Source organism: Danio rerio, chromosome 1 (assembly GCF_049306965.1).
Source record: "Danio rerio strain Tuebingen ecotype United States chromosome 1, GRCz12tu, whole genome shotgun sequence".
Classification (NCBI taxonomy): domain Eukaryota; kingdom Metazoa; phylum Chordata; class Actinopteri; order Cypriniformes; family Danionidae; genus Danio; species Danio rerio.
In genome coordinates, this window is record NC_133176.1 from 49,261,380 (window position 1) to 49,280,000 (window position 18,621).

An 18,621-nucleotide genomic window follows, 5' to 3' on the forward strand; every position below is an offset into this window, starting at 1 on the left:
TCAGGATTAGCTTTGTGTGTCCAGATGGCCCAGAAAGCAGCAGGTAGTCTGAGAGCCAGAAACCCACACATCATCATCCTAGTTGATCAAAATCACATTCTCATATTCCCTCACTAAAGCAGGCACATCTTATAGAGTATCTTTGATCATCATTAATGTTTTGCATATGGCATTAAGTGACACGCCTTGATATGTAGACCCGAAGCTTGTCATGCTTGTGTCAGCGCCAGTCATCATATTTTGCTTCTTTAATTTGCATTTCATTAATATGAGTGTTTTTCCTGCTAGTGGATTTGATAGTTGAGAAAGGCTGATTAATTGTTTAATCAATTTTAGCTTTAAAGCGTGGTTGGTCGCTTCAGAAAATACGGGACTTTATGCTGTTTATAATTTGCTACAATTCAAATGTCAAATTTAATTTAAAAAAATGTAATTGGTCATCAAGGCTGCATTTGTTTGATCAGAAATAAAGTAACATTAGAAAATATTAATAGATTTTTTTAAAATGCATTTTAAAAATATATTAATTTTTATAATGGCAAAGCTGAATTGTCTGCAGTCAATACTCTTTGTACGAAAGAAATTTGATTGTCATCTGTGTTAAGAACTTTTTATAGTTATAAGTTTCTTCTGGATACTTTAAAAAATGCAAAGTTCAAGAGAACAGCTGTTCTTACCAACATATTAAGCCTACAGTCACAAATTTAGGGGTGAAATTTGACTCAGATTTTAAATTTGACCATCAGATTAGAGTGATAATCAAATCTAGCTTTTTTCAGTAGTCAACTAGCAAAAATAAAGCAATATGTACCAAAACAACAGTTTGAGACAGTATTTTGTGCTTTTATGACCACTCAATTAGATTACAGTGATGCACTGTATGTGGGAAGTAGCAGGTCAGCTATTGCCCGTTTGCATATGGTGCAAAATGCTGCAGCATTCCTGTTAATTGTTACTTGCAAATATGACCTGAGTTGATACATCCCAAAAGCCCACTCATTAACTCAGGTCAGCTTATCAGCTTCTCCTGGTTGTGCCAAAAACATAGTGTAAGTGTAGAGGGGATCGTGCTTTTGCTATGGTAGGTCCTAGACTTTGGAATGATTTGTCACTGCCCATTAGACAGGCCTCCTCTGTGTTCTCATTTAAATCTGGGGTCCGTTCTTCGTACGTGGATTACACAGTTAGCTGGATTTGGATATTGACGATTTGACACGATCCAGGATCGTTTCGTTCTTCAAAGCTGATCCGAGAGTTGTTGTCATGGCAACAGTTCTGCTAGGTCAAACCTGATCGGGAGCAGGTTTAATTCATATAAACAGGATTAGATCGGCTTAGTTCAAGCAAAGATAATACAGAAAGTACCGATTTCTGATATTTTCTTACAGTAGTAGTTATATACACTTGGGAAAATAATACATAATTTTTAAATATATATATAAAGTTATAGTCATTAATAAAATAAACAAAGTTATACATATTAATAAAACGTATGCAATCTGCACCCTCGAAATGAAAGTACAAAGACTGCCATCTGGTGCAAAGAGAAAACTTATTGAAATGAACTTATTAGATCGCTTTAGAACAAATTGTGTATAATAGAAATGCACAATATGTGATTTTTTTAAGCAATAATACATTTATGCAGTCATAAACATATTTTGATAGTTAATATGCCGGTGATTTGATGCTTCACAAAAGTTGCAGACGCCTTTACCAATATGAAAATGCTTTTGTAAACAACCAGTTATTCTTTACACCGATTAAAAAACGGCTACTATTATAACGAAAATCTTTTCTAAACGTAGAACTAAATACATTGATTTGCATTGAAATACATGAAAACTCTTGTCTTGACAAATAAAAGTGTAAAGCCTGCAGCTCATAACAAATGTGTAAAGTTCTTGCGTGTCATATTTAACGCACCGTTTACTGCTAATTTGATGTAATTTTGCTCACATGGATAATTGAATATTAATCAGATGATGTCATTACGCTGCTGTGCCGTCAGCCAATCGTTGCATTGCTGATCATGATTTCGAGGATCGATAGATCTGTCCTTCACAACACACGCAGCGATCTCAGATCAGTTTATCCAGACATTCTAATCTGATTCGCAAACTTGTTTGAAGAACCAAATTAGCGAGAGATCGGTTATCAAGATTAAAAGATCCAGGATCTGCCAAATAATCTTAGATCATTTAAGCGAGGTACGAAGAACGGACCCCAGCTGTTAAAAGTCTTTTGTTTTCGTTGGATTAGACACCTGATCTTACTAACTGGTTTTAATTTTAGTTTATATGCTTTTTCATGTAGTTTAGCTATATTTTGTCTTGTATTTTATATACTATTATGTTTATTTTGTTGTATATTTTTTCTGTGCAGCACTTTGGCTCACTTCTGTGTTTTTAAAGTGTTCTATAAATAAAGCCTGACTTGACTTGACTACAAAGTTAATCTAAAATAATATGATTTAATTTGAAATATGGTTGTCTGTTGGATTTGAGCGTTAAAAAAATCTCAAGTTTGTACTTTTTTTCTATTTATTTGAGGTGTTTTTTTTTTTTTACACATTTTTTTTACATGTTTAATTGTAGCGTTTTTTTTCCCCCCTCTGCAGGTATTTGAAGCCAATGATCTCCTTCAGGGCCAAAACTTCTCCAAGGTCTTGAATTGTTTGGTTGCGCTCAACAAAGCAACATCAGGTGAGAGATATCAAAAACGTCTTCACTTTTAAATGCAAAATAATTTAGTTTGTTAATAGCAGCGCTATTATGACTGTCACTGTATTTGTGTAAAACTATTTTCTGACTCTTGGTATATTTTGAAGACAAACATGTTCCCAATAAGATTAGTTTAGGTTTGGTTAGATTTTATTTAGCTGTATTGTCATTACACATGTACATGTACAAGGCAACAAATTGCAGTTTAGGTCTTATAACAGGTCTAATTTAGGTGCAATAAAAACAAGTGCAGGATATAGGTATAAGTACAAAGTGCAGTTATAGAAATATATGGGTAATCAATGTTTCCTTAAGGATTTTTTCCAGAGGTGGCAGTAGGCCTTTCACACAGAACTTCTATTTACCTATTGCGATATTTCAATGACAAATGTCGTGAGTGCATAAAAAAGTCGAGATCGCATTTATGTAATACGAGCATGCGAATCTCTTTGCTTGCGCACCGATTTCCTCAGTTCCTCTACGCAAAACATTTGCGCGCCCTCTTAAATATACGCTGCTCTAGTGCAGATTTTCTTGTGCACTCTCAAATAAACGCTGCTGATGTGCGATTTAGTGCATTTATGTAGTGAGTGTGTCTTCAACATTTATTAGATTTGCTTAGAACAGTGGTTCTCAAACTGTGGTACGTGTACCACTAGTGGTACGTAGGCCTCCTTCTAGTGGTACTCGGAGGAATGAAATATGTCATGTACATGCTTCACGCATTAAAAAAATTATCAAAAATGATCTATATAATATGCCATATATGACATATAGCCTATATTTCTAATATAGGCTATATGTCATATAGCTGCCACGTTTGCCACATTTTTTTTTAAGTGTGCAGAGGCGTAGCTGCTTTAATGGGGCTACTTTTGTATTTCAATACTGCTCATTTTGGTGGTACTTGGAGAGATAATTTTTTTCTGAGGTGGTACTTGAGGAAAAATGTTTGAGAACCACTGGCTTAGAAGATTTATGAATGTCTCCAATCGATCTACAGAACGGCATTGATGCGTCCTGAAGTAATGAATTTTAGTGTGACGCCCCGCCATGGAAGAATGATTGTAGCGGAAGCCATGGTAATATTTACGGATGGATGTACTATGAACATAATATACAAGTCATGTTAACTAGAATCAGATATATTTACAAATAGATGAACATACTGTACAAGTTGCTATTACTAATCAGAGATAAGCAAATAGAAATGAACATAACATGCAGGTTGTTATTTGCTATAAATATTATGCGTTTACAAATGTATATGTGCAGTGTAAATGTACATTTAAAAATGGGTAAGTACAGTGTAGTGCAATTATTATGTGCTATATTAAGTGTGAAGTGGTTGGGTTGAGTGTAAGTTATGGGGGTAGTGTAGTGGTGTATGGGGTGGGCCAATAATCACCTTAATCTAGATACTCAATAGTAAAGTTACATTTTAACTGTAAAAAACAACTATTGGGATAAAATGTCATGTCCCCACTTAAATGGTGAAGTAAATGTATGTTGATGTGTATTTTTTGATTGTAGAGTCCGGTGGAGGGAGTAACTCGGTGTGTTCCCGTCAATCGTCTTCTCTGCGGATCAAGTCTTTCGACTCGCTCAACTGTTCGTCCACTCACAGGAGATCCTCCAGGCACAAGTTCAACCAGTACCGCAGTCTGGTGAGCCTCACAACCACTTTACACACTTATGCCTTGTGTCCACTCCACTGAGTGGTACAGCACGGTACGAAACGGTTCTGTACGGGTCAAGTTTCTCAGGTTTGTGTCATGGAATCAATGGTACGGTTTTTGTAGGCGCGGTGTATGACAGAAAGATGCATTCGAAGTTACTTAATTGAAGTTTGCATATTGTATGAGAAGCACTTCTTACTAAACAAATGCTTTATATACATAAATACTTGAGTATAAATGTTCATTACTAACCTTTCTATGAATATGATTTGATGAATACTGCAGATCAACGATGTGCGAAATAGGTTACTGTAGTGTCCGCAATTAAATAAAAAAAATTAAAAATCAAACATTCATGAACACATACAGAACCTCACAGTAAAAAAATACCCAAAACATACATTTTTTTTCTGTTCTTCTACTTGGCTTTCAAGCTTTTCGTGGCTGTTCATCAAGTGGACGACAAGATTTGTTCGAGCTCAGGTCGACCATGGCTTCTTATTTTATGTAAATATTTTTACAAGTAATGTCTCGCACGCACTAGTGAAGTTTCTCGGTAAATCAATAGCGTTCATCTACGTGTCTAGCTCCACCTTTTGTTACCCTATTGTTGTGCTAGGTACTCTTTGGAAAGGGTACCCAAAATGTGGTATGGTACGGTTCGCTTTTTGGTACCTTTTGACAGTGGAAACTGAACTGTACCGTACCGTAGCACTCTGTGGAAACAGGCCATTATGCACAATTAAGCCTCTAATATAAATCTATAATAGAAGATTTTAAAATAAGACAGCCGAGCCCCTCCCCCGCTCTTCACTTTGCCATCGCCTCTTCCCCGCTCATCACTTCGCCATCGCCTCTTCCCCGCTCATCACTTCGCCATCGCCTCTTCCCCGCTCATCACTTCGCCATCGCCCCTTCCCCGCTCTTCACTTCGCCATCGCCCCTTCCCCGCTCATCACTTCGCCATCGCCCCTTCTCCGCTCTTCACTTCGCCATCGCCCCTTCCCCGCTCTTCACTTCACCATCGCCCCTTCCCCGCTCTTCACTTCGCCATCGCCCCTTCCCCGCTCTTCACTTCGCCATCGCCCCTTCCCCGCTCTTCACTTCGCCATCGCCCCTTCCCCGCTCTTCACTTCGCCATCGCCCCTTCCCCGGTCTTCACTTCACCATCGCCCCTTCCCCGGTCTTCACTTCACCATCGCCCTTTTCCCCGCTCTTCACTTCGCCATCGCCCCTTCCCCGCTCTTCACTTCACCATCGCCCTTTTCCCTGCTCTTCACTTCGCCATCGCCCCTTCCCCGCTCTTCACTTTGCGATTCCCCCTTCCCCGCTCTTCACTTCACCATCGCCCCTTCCCCGCTCTTCACTTCACCATCGCCCCTTCCCCGCTCTTCACTTCGCCATCGCCCCTTCCCCGCTCTTCACTTCGCCATCGCCCCTTCCCCGCTCTTCACTTCGCCATCGCCCCTTCCCCGCTCTTCACTTCGCCATCGCCCCTTCCCCGCTCTTCACTTCGCCATCGCCCCTTCCCCGCTCTTCACTTCGCCATCGCCCCTTCCCCGGTCTTCACTTCGCCATCGCCCCTTCCCCGGTCTTCACTTCACCATCGCCCCTTCCCCGGTCTTCACTTCACCATCGCCCTTTTCCCCGCTCTTCACTTCGCCATCGCCCCTTCCCCGCTCTTCACTTCACCATCGCCCTTTTCCCTGCTCTTCACTTCGCCATCGCCCCTTCCCCGCTCTTCACTTTGCGATTCCCCCTTCCCCGCTCTTCACTTCACCATCGCCCCTTCCCCGCGCTTCACTTCTCGATCGTAAAATGTAGAACTGCTACGACTTTGTTTGTTTGACAGAAAAAAAGTCATATACACTGAGGATGGCTTAAGGGTGAGTAAATATTTGGTTGAAATATTCCTTTAAAATTTGCGTGAAATCAAAATCAACAATGTTTATTTAGCTAAAACACATTGTTATTCTTCAGGTGAACAACTCACCCATGCAAGTTAATCTACTGAATTTGTTTTCTTTTATTTATCTTCAATCAAAGTCGGAACATTTGTTTTCATTTTGGCAGTCCTTCTCAATTTAGACTTGGTCGATGACGCGTCATAGCTGGGGGCATGGCCTGGGGCCGGAGTCGGCTTGGGGTAAACATTCCTTCAATGTTAGTAAATGACACCATAAACAAGTGCCAACAAGGCAATAATACATGTACATTTACTTAATAGAACAATTAAACCAAAAGACTTATGAAAACTTAGGATATTTTTTTACAGTATGTGACTTGCGGGAGAAAATGCTATACTCTTTGATGTGGTCAACCTATAGCCTTCCGTATTTTTATTTGGCAGTACATAAACCTTAACATCGGGATTTTGAACTAATCAGAGGTGAAAAACGTTACACAGGTTTTCAGTATTAAATCAAGCTAAAATAAATTGTATGTTTTTCAAAAAGCGAAGATTACGCAATGTCTCTGCACAATCATTCTAATGGGTTGTTTTTCCCCACAAGACAAATGGTAGTGACTTAAAGGCCTATAAATGACTCATTTTCAGCAATGCTGAATGTAAGAGTAATTGTTAGGTGCTGTTGAATTATTTGTGTGTAACACTTAAGTGGAAAAACGACTATAAAATCAGTGTATTGACATCTCAGAAAAATAAGACATCTTTATTGAAACTTATTGTCTCCTTATGTTTCCTGTGTAGGACATGTCTGAAAACAGTGCCCCTCAGGTGCTGGTGAAGGCGCGCTTCAACTTCCAGCAGACTAATGAGGACGAGTTATCCTTCAGCAAGGGTGACATCATCCAGGTGACACGGCAGGAGGAGGGTGGCTGGTGGGAGGGCGCTCTCAATGGCAAAACCGGCTGGTTTCCTAGCAACTACGTCAAAGAGATCAAAGGCTCCGGTTAGTGTTTGTTACTCTCAACCTTCAGAAGTTTCAGTTGCAAATGCTACAGCTTTAAAACAGGCTGACATTGAGAAGAAAATTGATCTAGACTCCTGCAAGACCAAACAAGCAAAGTGACGGGGTTTTGTTTTACTTGTACGCCTTTCTTAGACTGCCAAAAAAACAGAAGAGATCAGAGAATTTGGTAGACCTGATTTACCTGCTGATTTCCTTCTGTGTCCTAGTGTTAGCATAATGTTTTTCTAAAAGACCTGCCGAGTGTGTGTGTGGATCAGAAAGTTGCTGCAGGCAGCTGTGTGTTAGGCTGTTATCACTTGGTAACACTGTATTTTGATGGTCCATTTGTGTATTAGTAGACTGTCTGCTTAATATCTGCTGATGCTGCTCCTTCAACAGACATTTAACTGACTATAAGAAACTTTGCAAGTACATATCAACTTACACTAACCCTAACCCCAACCTAACAGTCTACTTATTATTTAATGAGAATTAGTTGGCATGTCAATGCAATGTAACTTAAATTCAACAAACGGGCCATCAAAATAAAGTGTGACCTATTACTTTTAGCCAGCTTTAAATATTTGGGCAATATATTGTTTTAATGCTTTGGGCCTTAGTAGAGATCGTAAAATCTGCCTGGCTTCATTAAAATGGCCTTTAAAAGTAAACCTACAAGCTTAATGAAAATGTGCCAAAAGAGAAGTGAATGGCTTCTCTCTGAAAATGCCAAAAACTGTAAGATTATGTGAGCATTACAGGCTTATAGTGCTCATCCACATGGGGACATTGCAGAAAACTAAGATTTAAAAAGTAAATGGTAAAATGCTCCATATAAAGACCTTTTGCTGTCTGTTTAATTCATTTTGAAATATAACCAAGGCTCAGCAAAGAAATATGTTTATCAGGGCTTTTATTTGATCAAAAATACTACAAAAACAGCAGTAAAAAATTATTACAATTTGTGTTTTAATATATTTTAAAATGTAATTTACTACTCTGCAAATCTGAATTTTCTGGAGCAAACCTCCAGTTTTACATTTTAAAACCTGTTTCCACAATATAATAATAAAAATAAAACTAATTTTTTTACATATTTTATCTCACAGTTCTGAGCTTTTTATCTTGTATTTGTGATTTTGTATTTCACTATTCAGACTTTTAAAAAAATATTTTACAGAATTTTTAGACCAATAAACACTGAGTATGTTTACATGGACACCTATAATCTGATCTCAATAAGATTAAAACAATACTCTGAATTAGAGTCTATCATGTAAACGGCAAATTTTGATTAGTTTAATCTGATTAAGGTCATAAACAAACTTAACAGAGATTGAATTAAGACATGTGGAGTATGCCGATTTTAGTTGCATTATTGAAGTGAAGTACAGACATGTAAACACTGCAATCAAACTATTAAGCCTCCTTTTTACTGCTACAAGCAAAAGACTGGAAGTCAATTCATTTCCAATGGAGAGCAGTCCTGGAGCTGCGTGGAGTTCCGATCATCGCCGTATGCAGAAAATTCAGATACAATTTGAGCTGCGGATACGGTGAAATATTTAAACTCCTGCGACTAGACCGGCTGACCAGATGTGATGTATTCCAGCGTTGTCCAAGCAAGTCTGTGCACGCGAGATGAGAAATACGATAAGATGAGAAAATTATTATTTTTTTGGTTATTTTTTGAATCAGCAAAAAAAGTCTATTTTTAAAAAACATTTTTATTCATAAATGAGTAATTAATGTATAATTTTTTTATGTTGTCTCCACATTTCCTCCAAAAATTTTTAGCAGTCTATGAGTTTCTAGTATTCATTCAACCATGGTGAATGCACAGATGGTGAATTCTTTTGCACTGTATTTAGGACACCACGCGAATCTCTCCTATGGTGCATGACAACCCTGAAAATTCTGTGCGACTGCCACAAGGAGGCATATTCTGACAGTCGTGTCCAAATGTCGTGTGCAGTGGAAAGGTGGCTTTACCGTTGTGTAGGATTTTTTCTGCATTTTGCGACAGCATAGTCTAAACACACACGGCTGTTTGACACTATTCTCTGCACCTATCGAGTCCGATGAGGACAACAGACACCTGCATCGCAAAATGCAATTTTTTTTTTTCCCGATACCGTGTGTGTGGTATCAAATTCTATTAAAACAACACTCTTTCAGCAGTTAATGCTCTCATCCAATATCTGGTTTGTCATAGGAGGCCTGCATAAAATGTCCTTAATGATAGTGAAAGTGCCAAACTGCAGTTAAAGTAGACAAATTAGAAATGAAACACCTGAAATTACATGAAATTCTAGAGTTACTTAACAGATAAACTCTGTTGTCGGCGCCAGTGGTGTAGTGGTTGGTGCGTCGACGCGTGCGCTCCGGTGCTCGCGACGACCTGGGTTCGATTCCGCCTCGCGGTCCTGTGCCGATCCTTCCCCTCTCTCTGCTTCCCATGCTTTCCTGTCTATTCTCTGCTGTCCTTTCAAAAATAAAGGTGAAAAACCCCTAAAAAATAATTATAAAAAAAAAAAAAAACAGATAAACTCTGTTAATCGAATTATGTGCAATAACATGTAAAACGGGATCATGAAAGGAACAGTCAAATAGCAACTCATGTAAACACCTTAATCATATTATTGTCTTATTCAGATTAAGGCAAATAATTAGATTACTGATGTCCATGTAAGTGTAGTCATTTTTTAGGTTAATATTGTCAAATTTAAAATTGCAATTTTTAATCTGTGTCACAGTCCAGAGAAAAAGTCAGAATTGCAGTATAAAGAGTCAAATTTACTTATTTTTTATATTTTGGCCCATGGTGAAACGAGATTTGTACTTTAGTGTGATCTTGCTATTATGATTAATATGATGATCTGAATGCGTTTTATATTTTCTCAAATTTGACGATGAAGGAATTTTGTTGTACAAGGATAACAAAGGCTACTATGACTTTACTATGTCAACAAAAATAAATTAAATGATTAGAAAACTCATTAAAACATTGATTTGGTATCAAAAAGGTTTTGTGATCGCTGAATTTATTGCGAAATCAAGCACAAGTCCACCAAATTTAGCGAATCTCAATTCTCTGAAATGCCCTAGATTTTCTGCAAATTCGGGTTCTGGATGCTTTCTAGGACGTCATCACGACGGATTCAACCAAAACAAAAGCCATGTGGACGCAAACATCCTGCGCTTTGACATACTTGACATTTTACACACATCAATAATAAAAAATCAGTAATAAAATATATATATAATAAAGAATTTTGTATATTTTTTACAGCAAATTAACAATGAATAATGTTGCAGATATTGCCACAAATTTTAAGAAAAGCCTCAGCAAAATTAATTTTAAGCTGTAAAAATAAATAAAATAAAAAAAACTCCCACAAAATCTTGAAGGGACTTGTAAATGTATTTTAATTTTACTGTTAATGAGTATATTCCATCCAAGCCTATTAAAACTAATACAGTAATTTTATATGAAACCCAATTTTTAGAATGGTAATGTATATTTTAAATAGCCATCCCTTTCACAGCCTTATCTCAGTTATTGCAGGTTATAGTATAAACACAACCCCTGACTGTTATTATCCAGGCCAAACATAAATAGCACACACATCCCATGATGCCAAGCAGATGCTTCCCTCTCATGTGTGGGGAAACAGCCTTAATGTGTGTTCAAACCAGCTTCAATGGAAATAAGTCAGGATGACATCAGAGCTTGAACATCCAGGGCTTAACAGGAAGGAAACTCCATCATACAACAAAGACAGGAAGTGCAGCAGTCAGAAGACACCACTTCCCCTTTCCTCTGAAATGGCTTCACACTCCAGTTTATTCCACTTTCCGAGAGAGACTTAGAGATCTAGACTCTTTTATGGGATTTACTTGTGTTAAATGCAAGCTTGTAGTAGACATTTAATAGTGTATTGATTTTATGCCTCATCTAAAAATGGCTGCCGTTTGGAAGAGCGGTTTAGCGTAACTGATACACAATAGTTTTTTTTTAGATTCAGATTGTATAGGGAAGAAAAAAAAAGACATTTATGTCTACAAAAACACACTATTGTTTGTAAATAGTTTAGTATTATTACAATGTGTAATTAGGTAATATCACACAAGGAAACTTTCAGTTCAATTCAAGTTTGTTTGTATAGCACTTTTCACAGTAATTATTGGTTAAAATCAGCTTTTTCCCAAAAGTTGCACATTATTTTGTTACAATCGATATAAAAAAATTGAGTTGTTTATAGGGCAGACACTATATATAAACATAGTTATTCTGGAGTTATATCAGATACACTACCTAAAAAAAGTCTTGTCGTTGATCCCAGATGTAAGAGCAACAGATAATAACTTGACTTCTAGTTGATAATTTGGAAAAGTGGCAGAAGGAAGGTTTTTTTCTGATGAATTATTTGTTGAACTGCATCCCAATCATCACAAATACTGCAGAAGATCTACTGGAACCCACATAGACCCAAGATTCTCACAGAAATCAGTCAAGTTTGGTGAAGGAAAAATCGGGGTTTTGAGTTACATTCAGTATGGGGGTGTGCGGGAGATTTGCATATTAGTTTGTTAGTGTGACCATACAATTGATATCGGTTTTATAAAACAGTAATAAACTATTTGGTAATATTAAGTGAGTTCCATTTTAGATACGGTGTTGTGTTTTAGGTTTTTAAAAAAAGTGCATGTTAATTATTTATTTTATAAAATGTGGTTGATTCTATATTAAATTTTCAGAAACTATTGACAATATTTTTTCCCATTTTCTATATATTCTTACTACTGATTGTATGCATCTGAAATAGCGAGTTTTTATAGTTTTAATGTACCCATGTGTAAGAATAATAATAGTAAAAGTTTAAAATGCACTTTCTTTTTATCTATTGACCATTCGTAAACTGATGTTCACTGTTTGAAATGCCTATAGCTTTTGTTTAAAATCTATATCATTTGCATCCAAGAATCGATTCATTAATTGAATTAAATTTGAGAGCTTGTGATTCACAATTCTGTTTTTTTTTTTGTAAATGTAAAACTTATTAGCAATTTCACCAATAAAACTTTTTAAAAGTAAATTTTACACAGATGTTATATGTGTAAGCATAACTAATGCCTCATGGAGGTCAAACTCTAATTAAACATATTCTGATGTTTAATTGGTGCTCAAGAAATATTTTTGAAGGGTGAAGTGACTGTAGCTTTATTTCCATCCACCTATTTTATGTGCAATTTGGAATATTGCATTTTAACAATGCTTAATGGAAACGCCAAGATGCGCGTGAGTTTTGGAAATGTGATGGTAGCATATTTACCAAATAAATTCCAGCATGCACATCAAAAATATTGCATGTGAATTTGTTTTAACAGATCATGTGATAAAAAATAATGCAATAGGACAGCAGTAACCGACAAACCTTCGGACCGGCTGCATTGTAAAAAAGCTGAAATGTTGTTTTGGTCTTTCTAAAATGCCTCAGCCAAAGTCTGTCATCAAAGTGGTTCAGTATTAAAAAGCATCTCACGCCTTTAAAAGCCATCGGGTGTTTACTGCGTTTCATCTTTTGATTGATATCATTTGAATCAAAGAATCAATTCATTAAGTGAATCAAATTTGAGAGCTTGTGATTCACAATTCTGTTTCCATGTAAATGTAAAACTTACGAGCAATTTCACTAATGAAACTTGTTTGAAAGAAGATTTGACACCGCTTTTGTATGTGTAAGCAGAACTAATACCTTGTGGAGATCAAACTAAAACATCACACATTTGCAAAGTGGAGATTAATGGTTTTAATCAGTATAACGATTGTGTTCAAACCCCTGTATAATGATTCCAGGAAGTTATGTCACACATTATATAAGTGCAAATGAACCGAGCTGGATTGATCTGAAACGTTCAAACCTACAGTATGTCTTCCTACTGCAGTCTAATGTTTTCCTGTAAATCCAGATCTCCCTCTCTGGGTATCTAAATCTAATATTCCAGCTCACTGCAGGGGAGATGTACTTTAATATTCAATAACAGGAACCAAACGCTTCCAGATGTTGGTCTAAGGTGACCTTCTTACCTTTTGTTCTGTTTTGCGCTCTCTTAAACAGACAAACCTGTGTCTCCCAAGACTGGGACGCTGAAGAGTCCACCCAAGGCCATCGAGAGCGCTAACTTCTGCAAGACGTACTATAATGTGGTAAGAGAGATGCGCTGTGGTGTTGCGTTAGTGGCATGTAACACCTCCCACGTGGAAGGAGTTGATTATTTCTGATGTGCGTGGGCTGGAAGTGAAGCCTTTAGGGAGTTGGTACTGCACAGATATTTCCCTAACCAAATAAGCAAGCACATACCTCCAGGCTTCTTTTTGCGGGCCTGATAAGATTAGGAATTGTAGAGGCTAAAGTAGCATTCAGATTTTTTTTGTTCATGTATACGCAACACTATAGTATGTTCATATAGATTTTAACAGGCACCCTTGTAATACATGAATGTGTCTGTTTGTCTTCCACTGAGGTATATTTACTGTATGAGGAGCGCAATCGACTGGTGTAAATGCCATAAGCTAATACTACCTTACCGTTCCATTCACATTAACATCAATATGCCTGTTTTAAAACCTTTGAAACCATACCATTTCAAACTTCATTGCCAATATATATATTATAATTTGTTTATTTATTTATATATTTTATATATATTATATATTTTTTTTTTTAATATTTATTTATTTATTTATTTATTTATTTATTTAATCTTGTGTGCTATTGGGAATGTTTCCATCCACTGGGGGGTAATTTTAGGTCTTAATTTAGCCACAGATTTCTCTGTGTTCTAGCAAATGGAATGTTTTTTGGTGACAAATCTTATTTTGACATATATTTTGGGAATAATGCTTTGAAATGTTCAAAGATTGAACAATCCACTACATTTACTACCCTTTCGTTATGTTCATGGCTGTTTTTGCCCCATTGACTTCCATTATAATGACCTTTTTTTAATTGCAAAGCCATATACTAGGGCTGGGCAATTAAATCGTTATCGATATTTATTGATCAAACACCATTGTCAATTTCGATGAAAAAAACAAATGTGTTGGAAGCAATGCCAATAAGCTTAGGGTCTCAGTTTGTCATTTCCAATGGAGGTGCGTGCGCGACATGCACAACGTAACGCGCACATTTTCCAGGTACACCTAGTTAAAAAAACATCTGAACTTTTCCGAATTACCTGAGCACTTGAACTAATCAGTCTGCTTTACACTTTGTATGGATTATACACATTTCAGTAGTAACTAATTACCTCAAACACAAAGCACATGCTCAGGCTTATCACTTTAAGTCAGAATAATAACAAACGCGAAAATGAGTGCCATATAGGAGTAGTGAAGAGATTTTAAATAAGGAAGAATGTCTTTTCTTGTGCATCCCAGCCACTAGCTCCCCATCTGAAGGACTTTTTTTTAGCATATGCAGCATGTATTTGAATAATGATGGTTAGTTCCTTTACTTGAAGGCTCAGATGTGATTATCATAATTTGTTTTGTTGACAGACTTTGAGGTTTAATGTATCATTATTATTCACTTCTTACAGATGTTGATCTACCATTACCAGTGCACACATGATTTATCGAATTTAAGAGTCTGTTTAACACTTGTTTATATTATTATAAAGAGATCAGATATTTTGTTTAAATATTTTTGTTTTTGACTATTAAAATTCTTTGCTTTAGTAATGTTGGTAAATTAAAATAAAATGGTTAAATAAAAAAATCCTTATATTCTTAAATGTATTGTATAAAAAAATCAGTAATTATTGATATCGAATGATATAAAACATGATACTGGGATAATTTTAGTCATGCATTCATGATTGTTGCTGGTTTTTAGCCTGTTAAAAGAGGCAGTGTATAATATTTGCTTTTGATCATCAGTTGCAGCGCAAAAAAAAAGCTTATTTTCTGTTTTTTGTATAGAGTAGAGTGTGTGTGTGTGTGTGTGTGTGTGTGTAGGTGAGCGAGATCTTTGTGCACTTACACTGATATATCTCAGAAAATCCAAATAAGCAGCTCCGCTCTTAGAACATAGTAAACATAGTAAGGGTATTTATGCATGCACACTATAATTTGCTGTAATACTTCATATAAATGCCAGAAACAGTTTTGCATCTGAAGGGGTAATTATTCCAACTGATGATCAACCGTAAAAATTATAAATTTGACCTCTTCCCAACAGGGAAATCCACCAATAATAAAGAATGCATGATTATGTTGTGTCATGGCTTGACGATCAATTTATTTTGTTATTATGGAAGTCAATAGGGCAAAAACAACCACCAACATAACAAAAGGGTAGTAAATTTGTACACAATGCACAAGGGTTTAGAAATGAACACTTTTATGCATTACAATGATTAGATTTAGCAGTCAAGCCATTTTACATGGATTGTCATGGCTTTCAAAGAAATATTACATAGGACAACTAACAAAGTCTTCAACTTTGATATAATAAAACATATTTCTTAAGGACCAAAGAAACATTTTAGAATAATTTTCGAAGGGTCATGCAACTGCAGGTATGCTTCCATCCACCTATATGCAATTTGGAAGTTTTGCCTTTTAACAATGCTCAAATGGAAATGCCAAGGTGAGCATACATTTAAAAAAATGTGTATGAAGTAGGAAAAACTTTATATCTGATAAGAAAAACTATGATGAAAACATATCAAATCCAAATAAATATAGCGTCCACATCAAAAAGTCATGTGATGACAAACATACACTGTAACACCTAAAACGTTTAGGTAACTCAAACCATTTTAGGAAACCGATTGCAACAAACCATTTGAGTTCAAAAACTAATCCTAATGAGTACTGTGGACTTAATCCATTTGAGTAAACGAAGCAATTTGAGCACAGTAAAACTCAATAAATGAAGAGAATTCAAACCAATTGGTACTGTAAAATCCAATAAGTTAATGCAACTCAAACTGTTTGCGAAAACTGATTGGTACAAGCCATTTGAGTTAAACTAGTCTATATGAGTATCATGAATTTACTCCATTTAAGTTGAAGTAATGAGGAATTTACCTTCAACACTGAGTTCAAAACTCTTTTCAAATGAGTAGAATTAACCTTCAGTAAATTATGAGTTAACTACACTCATTTCATTTGATAAAGTTGACTATTGGGTTTAACAGTGTAGGAGCGGCGGGACGGCATTAATGGACAAACCAAAGAATTGACCACATTGTAAAATGTCTAAAATGTTGTTTTGGTCTTTCTAAAATGCCTCAGCAAAAGTCTGTCATCGAAGTGGTTCAGTATTACTACCTCCAGAATTGTCTCAAAGAGCGTCTCGTGCCTCTAAAAGCTAGGTGTTCACCAGATCGTCGTCTTCTGAGGTGTTAGTCATTTATTACATAAATTATTATATAAGCTTCTCCTGCAAATTCCATTTTTCTTTTTATATTTAGCACCAGTTTATTAGGAAGGGAGGATTTTGTTCTCTTTGACTCGTTGGATAGAAACAAAACTTCATTCGCAAATGTTTTGTGCGATTTGTTCCAATTTGATCCAAAATAATATTGCAAAATAAGACTGGAAATTCAGCTTTGCCATCGCATGAATAGAATAGAAAACTGTTTTAAAATTCATATTATTTGTCATAACTCTACAATTTTACTTTACCAACCCCAACTTTTGAATGGTAGTGTATGCAGCACTTGCAATTCATGATCCATACATTTTTTGAGTGGAATTTAAGGGATTGTTCAACCAGATATGAACATTAGCTGTTAATTTACTTGCACTCGTGCCATTCAAGATGTCCTTTTTTAGCTTTAGACTAATCCTTGAGTTTACAGGCACAAGGCTTTAATCTGGGTTTAAAAGCCTCACCAAACTCGAGTTACTTAGAGTTAATAATGTAGGTTAACACACCCAGCAGCAGATGCTGCTCTGGCTTTGATCTTGATTTAATGTCAGCAAATAAGAGACACAATTTCAACATCCTGACAATGGTAGTTCTGCTAATAGAGGTCATTTTCTGTGTGTGTGTGTGTGTGTGTGCGTGTGTGTGTGCGTGTGCGTGCGTGCGTGCGTGCGTGCGCGTGCGTGCGCTTGCGTGTGTGTGTGTGTGTGTGTGTGTGTGATTTCCTTTATTGTGCTCCATTTCCTCATGCGATGGACGTGTCTCAGCTGCCTCCCTCTGAGCCTCTGCAAACCCAGTGAGCCGTTGATGTGTGTGTGTGTAGGTCAGTTTTGGCTACATTGTGTGGACCAAACGTCCCAACAAGGATATTACATGTGAAATAACCTACATCTGTCAGGTCAATTTGTGCTTTACACAATATACATCTTTCCAAAGCTGCTACACAGAAAATCATGATGTTCACATCTTTATAATATCTTAATTCTTTAATCCTATAACTTCCACATCCAATTATTTGTGTTGCCCAATGTCTATGGTTAAATTGTATTACTGACACAACAGCAAATACATGGATAATGTTGAATATATGTTACGTGACCCTAACGATTTGGTACGTACCTTGTTTTTGGGGTCACAGTTCCACACAAGTTTGACAAGAAAAAAGCAACAAATACCCAGTGCTTGAATTTTTTCTGTTTATTTTGAACTGGCTGAAGTGTTTTGTCAAAATCAGCTACAGAACTGAAAACAAAATAAATAGATTGATGAAAAGTAAATCTTTATAATTAGGAGATTAAAAAGTTTTAATTAGACCATTAGACTTTCGAAGGTTGAATTCAACCATCTCCAAATAAATAAATAAAGATAATTATATTTTTAAAATAATGATTAAAAATAAAGCAACGATTAAGCAGTCAATACGTGCTATTTATTAAGATGTTATTTCCAATATTTAAAAAAAAAAAAAAAAAACATCTTAATGACTTCGGCCATTTTATTTTAAAAGTGGGTAGCACAATCGCCTCGCAGCAAGAAAGTCGCTGGTTCGAGCCTCAGCTGGGTCAGTTGATATTTCTATGTGGAGTTTGCATTTTCTTCTTGTGTTCACATGGCTTTCCTCCAGGTGATCCGGTTTCCCCCACAAGTCAAAAGGCATGTGGTACAGATGAATTGAATAGGCTAAATTGTAGTGTATGTGTGTGAATGAGTGTGTATGAATGTTTCCCAGTGATAGGTTTCAGCTGGAAGGGCATTCGCTGTGTAAAACATATGCTGGATAAGTTTGTGGTTCATTCCACTGTGGCAACTCCTGATTAATAAAGGAAATAAACCGGAAAGAAAATGAAGGAATGTTAATTAGACT

General features: G+C 36.4%; 1 protein-coding gene across 8 annotated transcripts in view; it reads left to right on the forward strand.

The window, feature by feature from the left end:
* arhgef7b (Rho guanine nucleotide exchange factor (GEF) 7b) overlaps positions 1-18,621 on the forward strand; it is a 65,063-nt gene that overhangs the window by 19,084 nt on the left and 27,358 nt on the right. For all 8 annotated transcript variants that reach the window (NM_001008624.1, XM_017354714.4, XM_021474150.3 and 5 more), the window contains 4 exon segments: positions 2,621-2,705; positions 4,257-4,390; positions 7,113-7,314; positions 13,437-13,525. In NM_001008624.1, coding sequence (NP_001008624.1) covers positions 2,621-2,705; positions 4,257-4,390; positions 7,113-7,314; positions 13,437-13,525 — 510 coding nt within the window.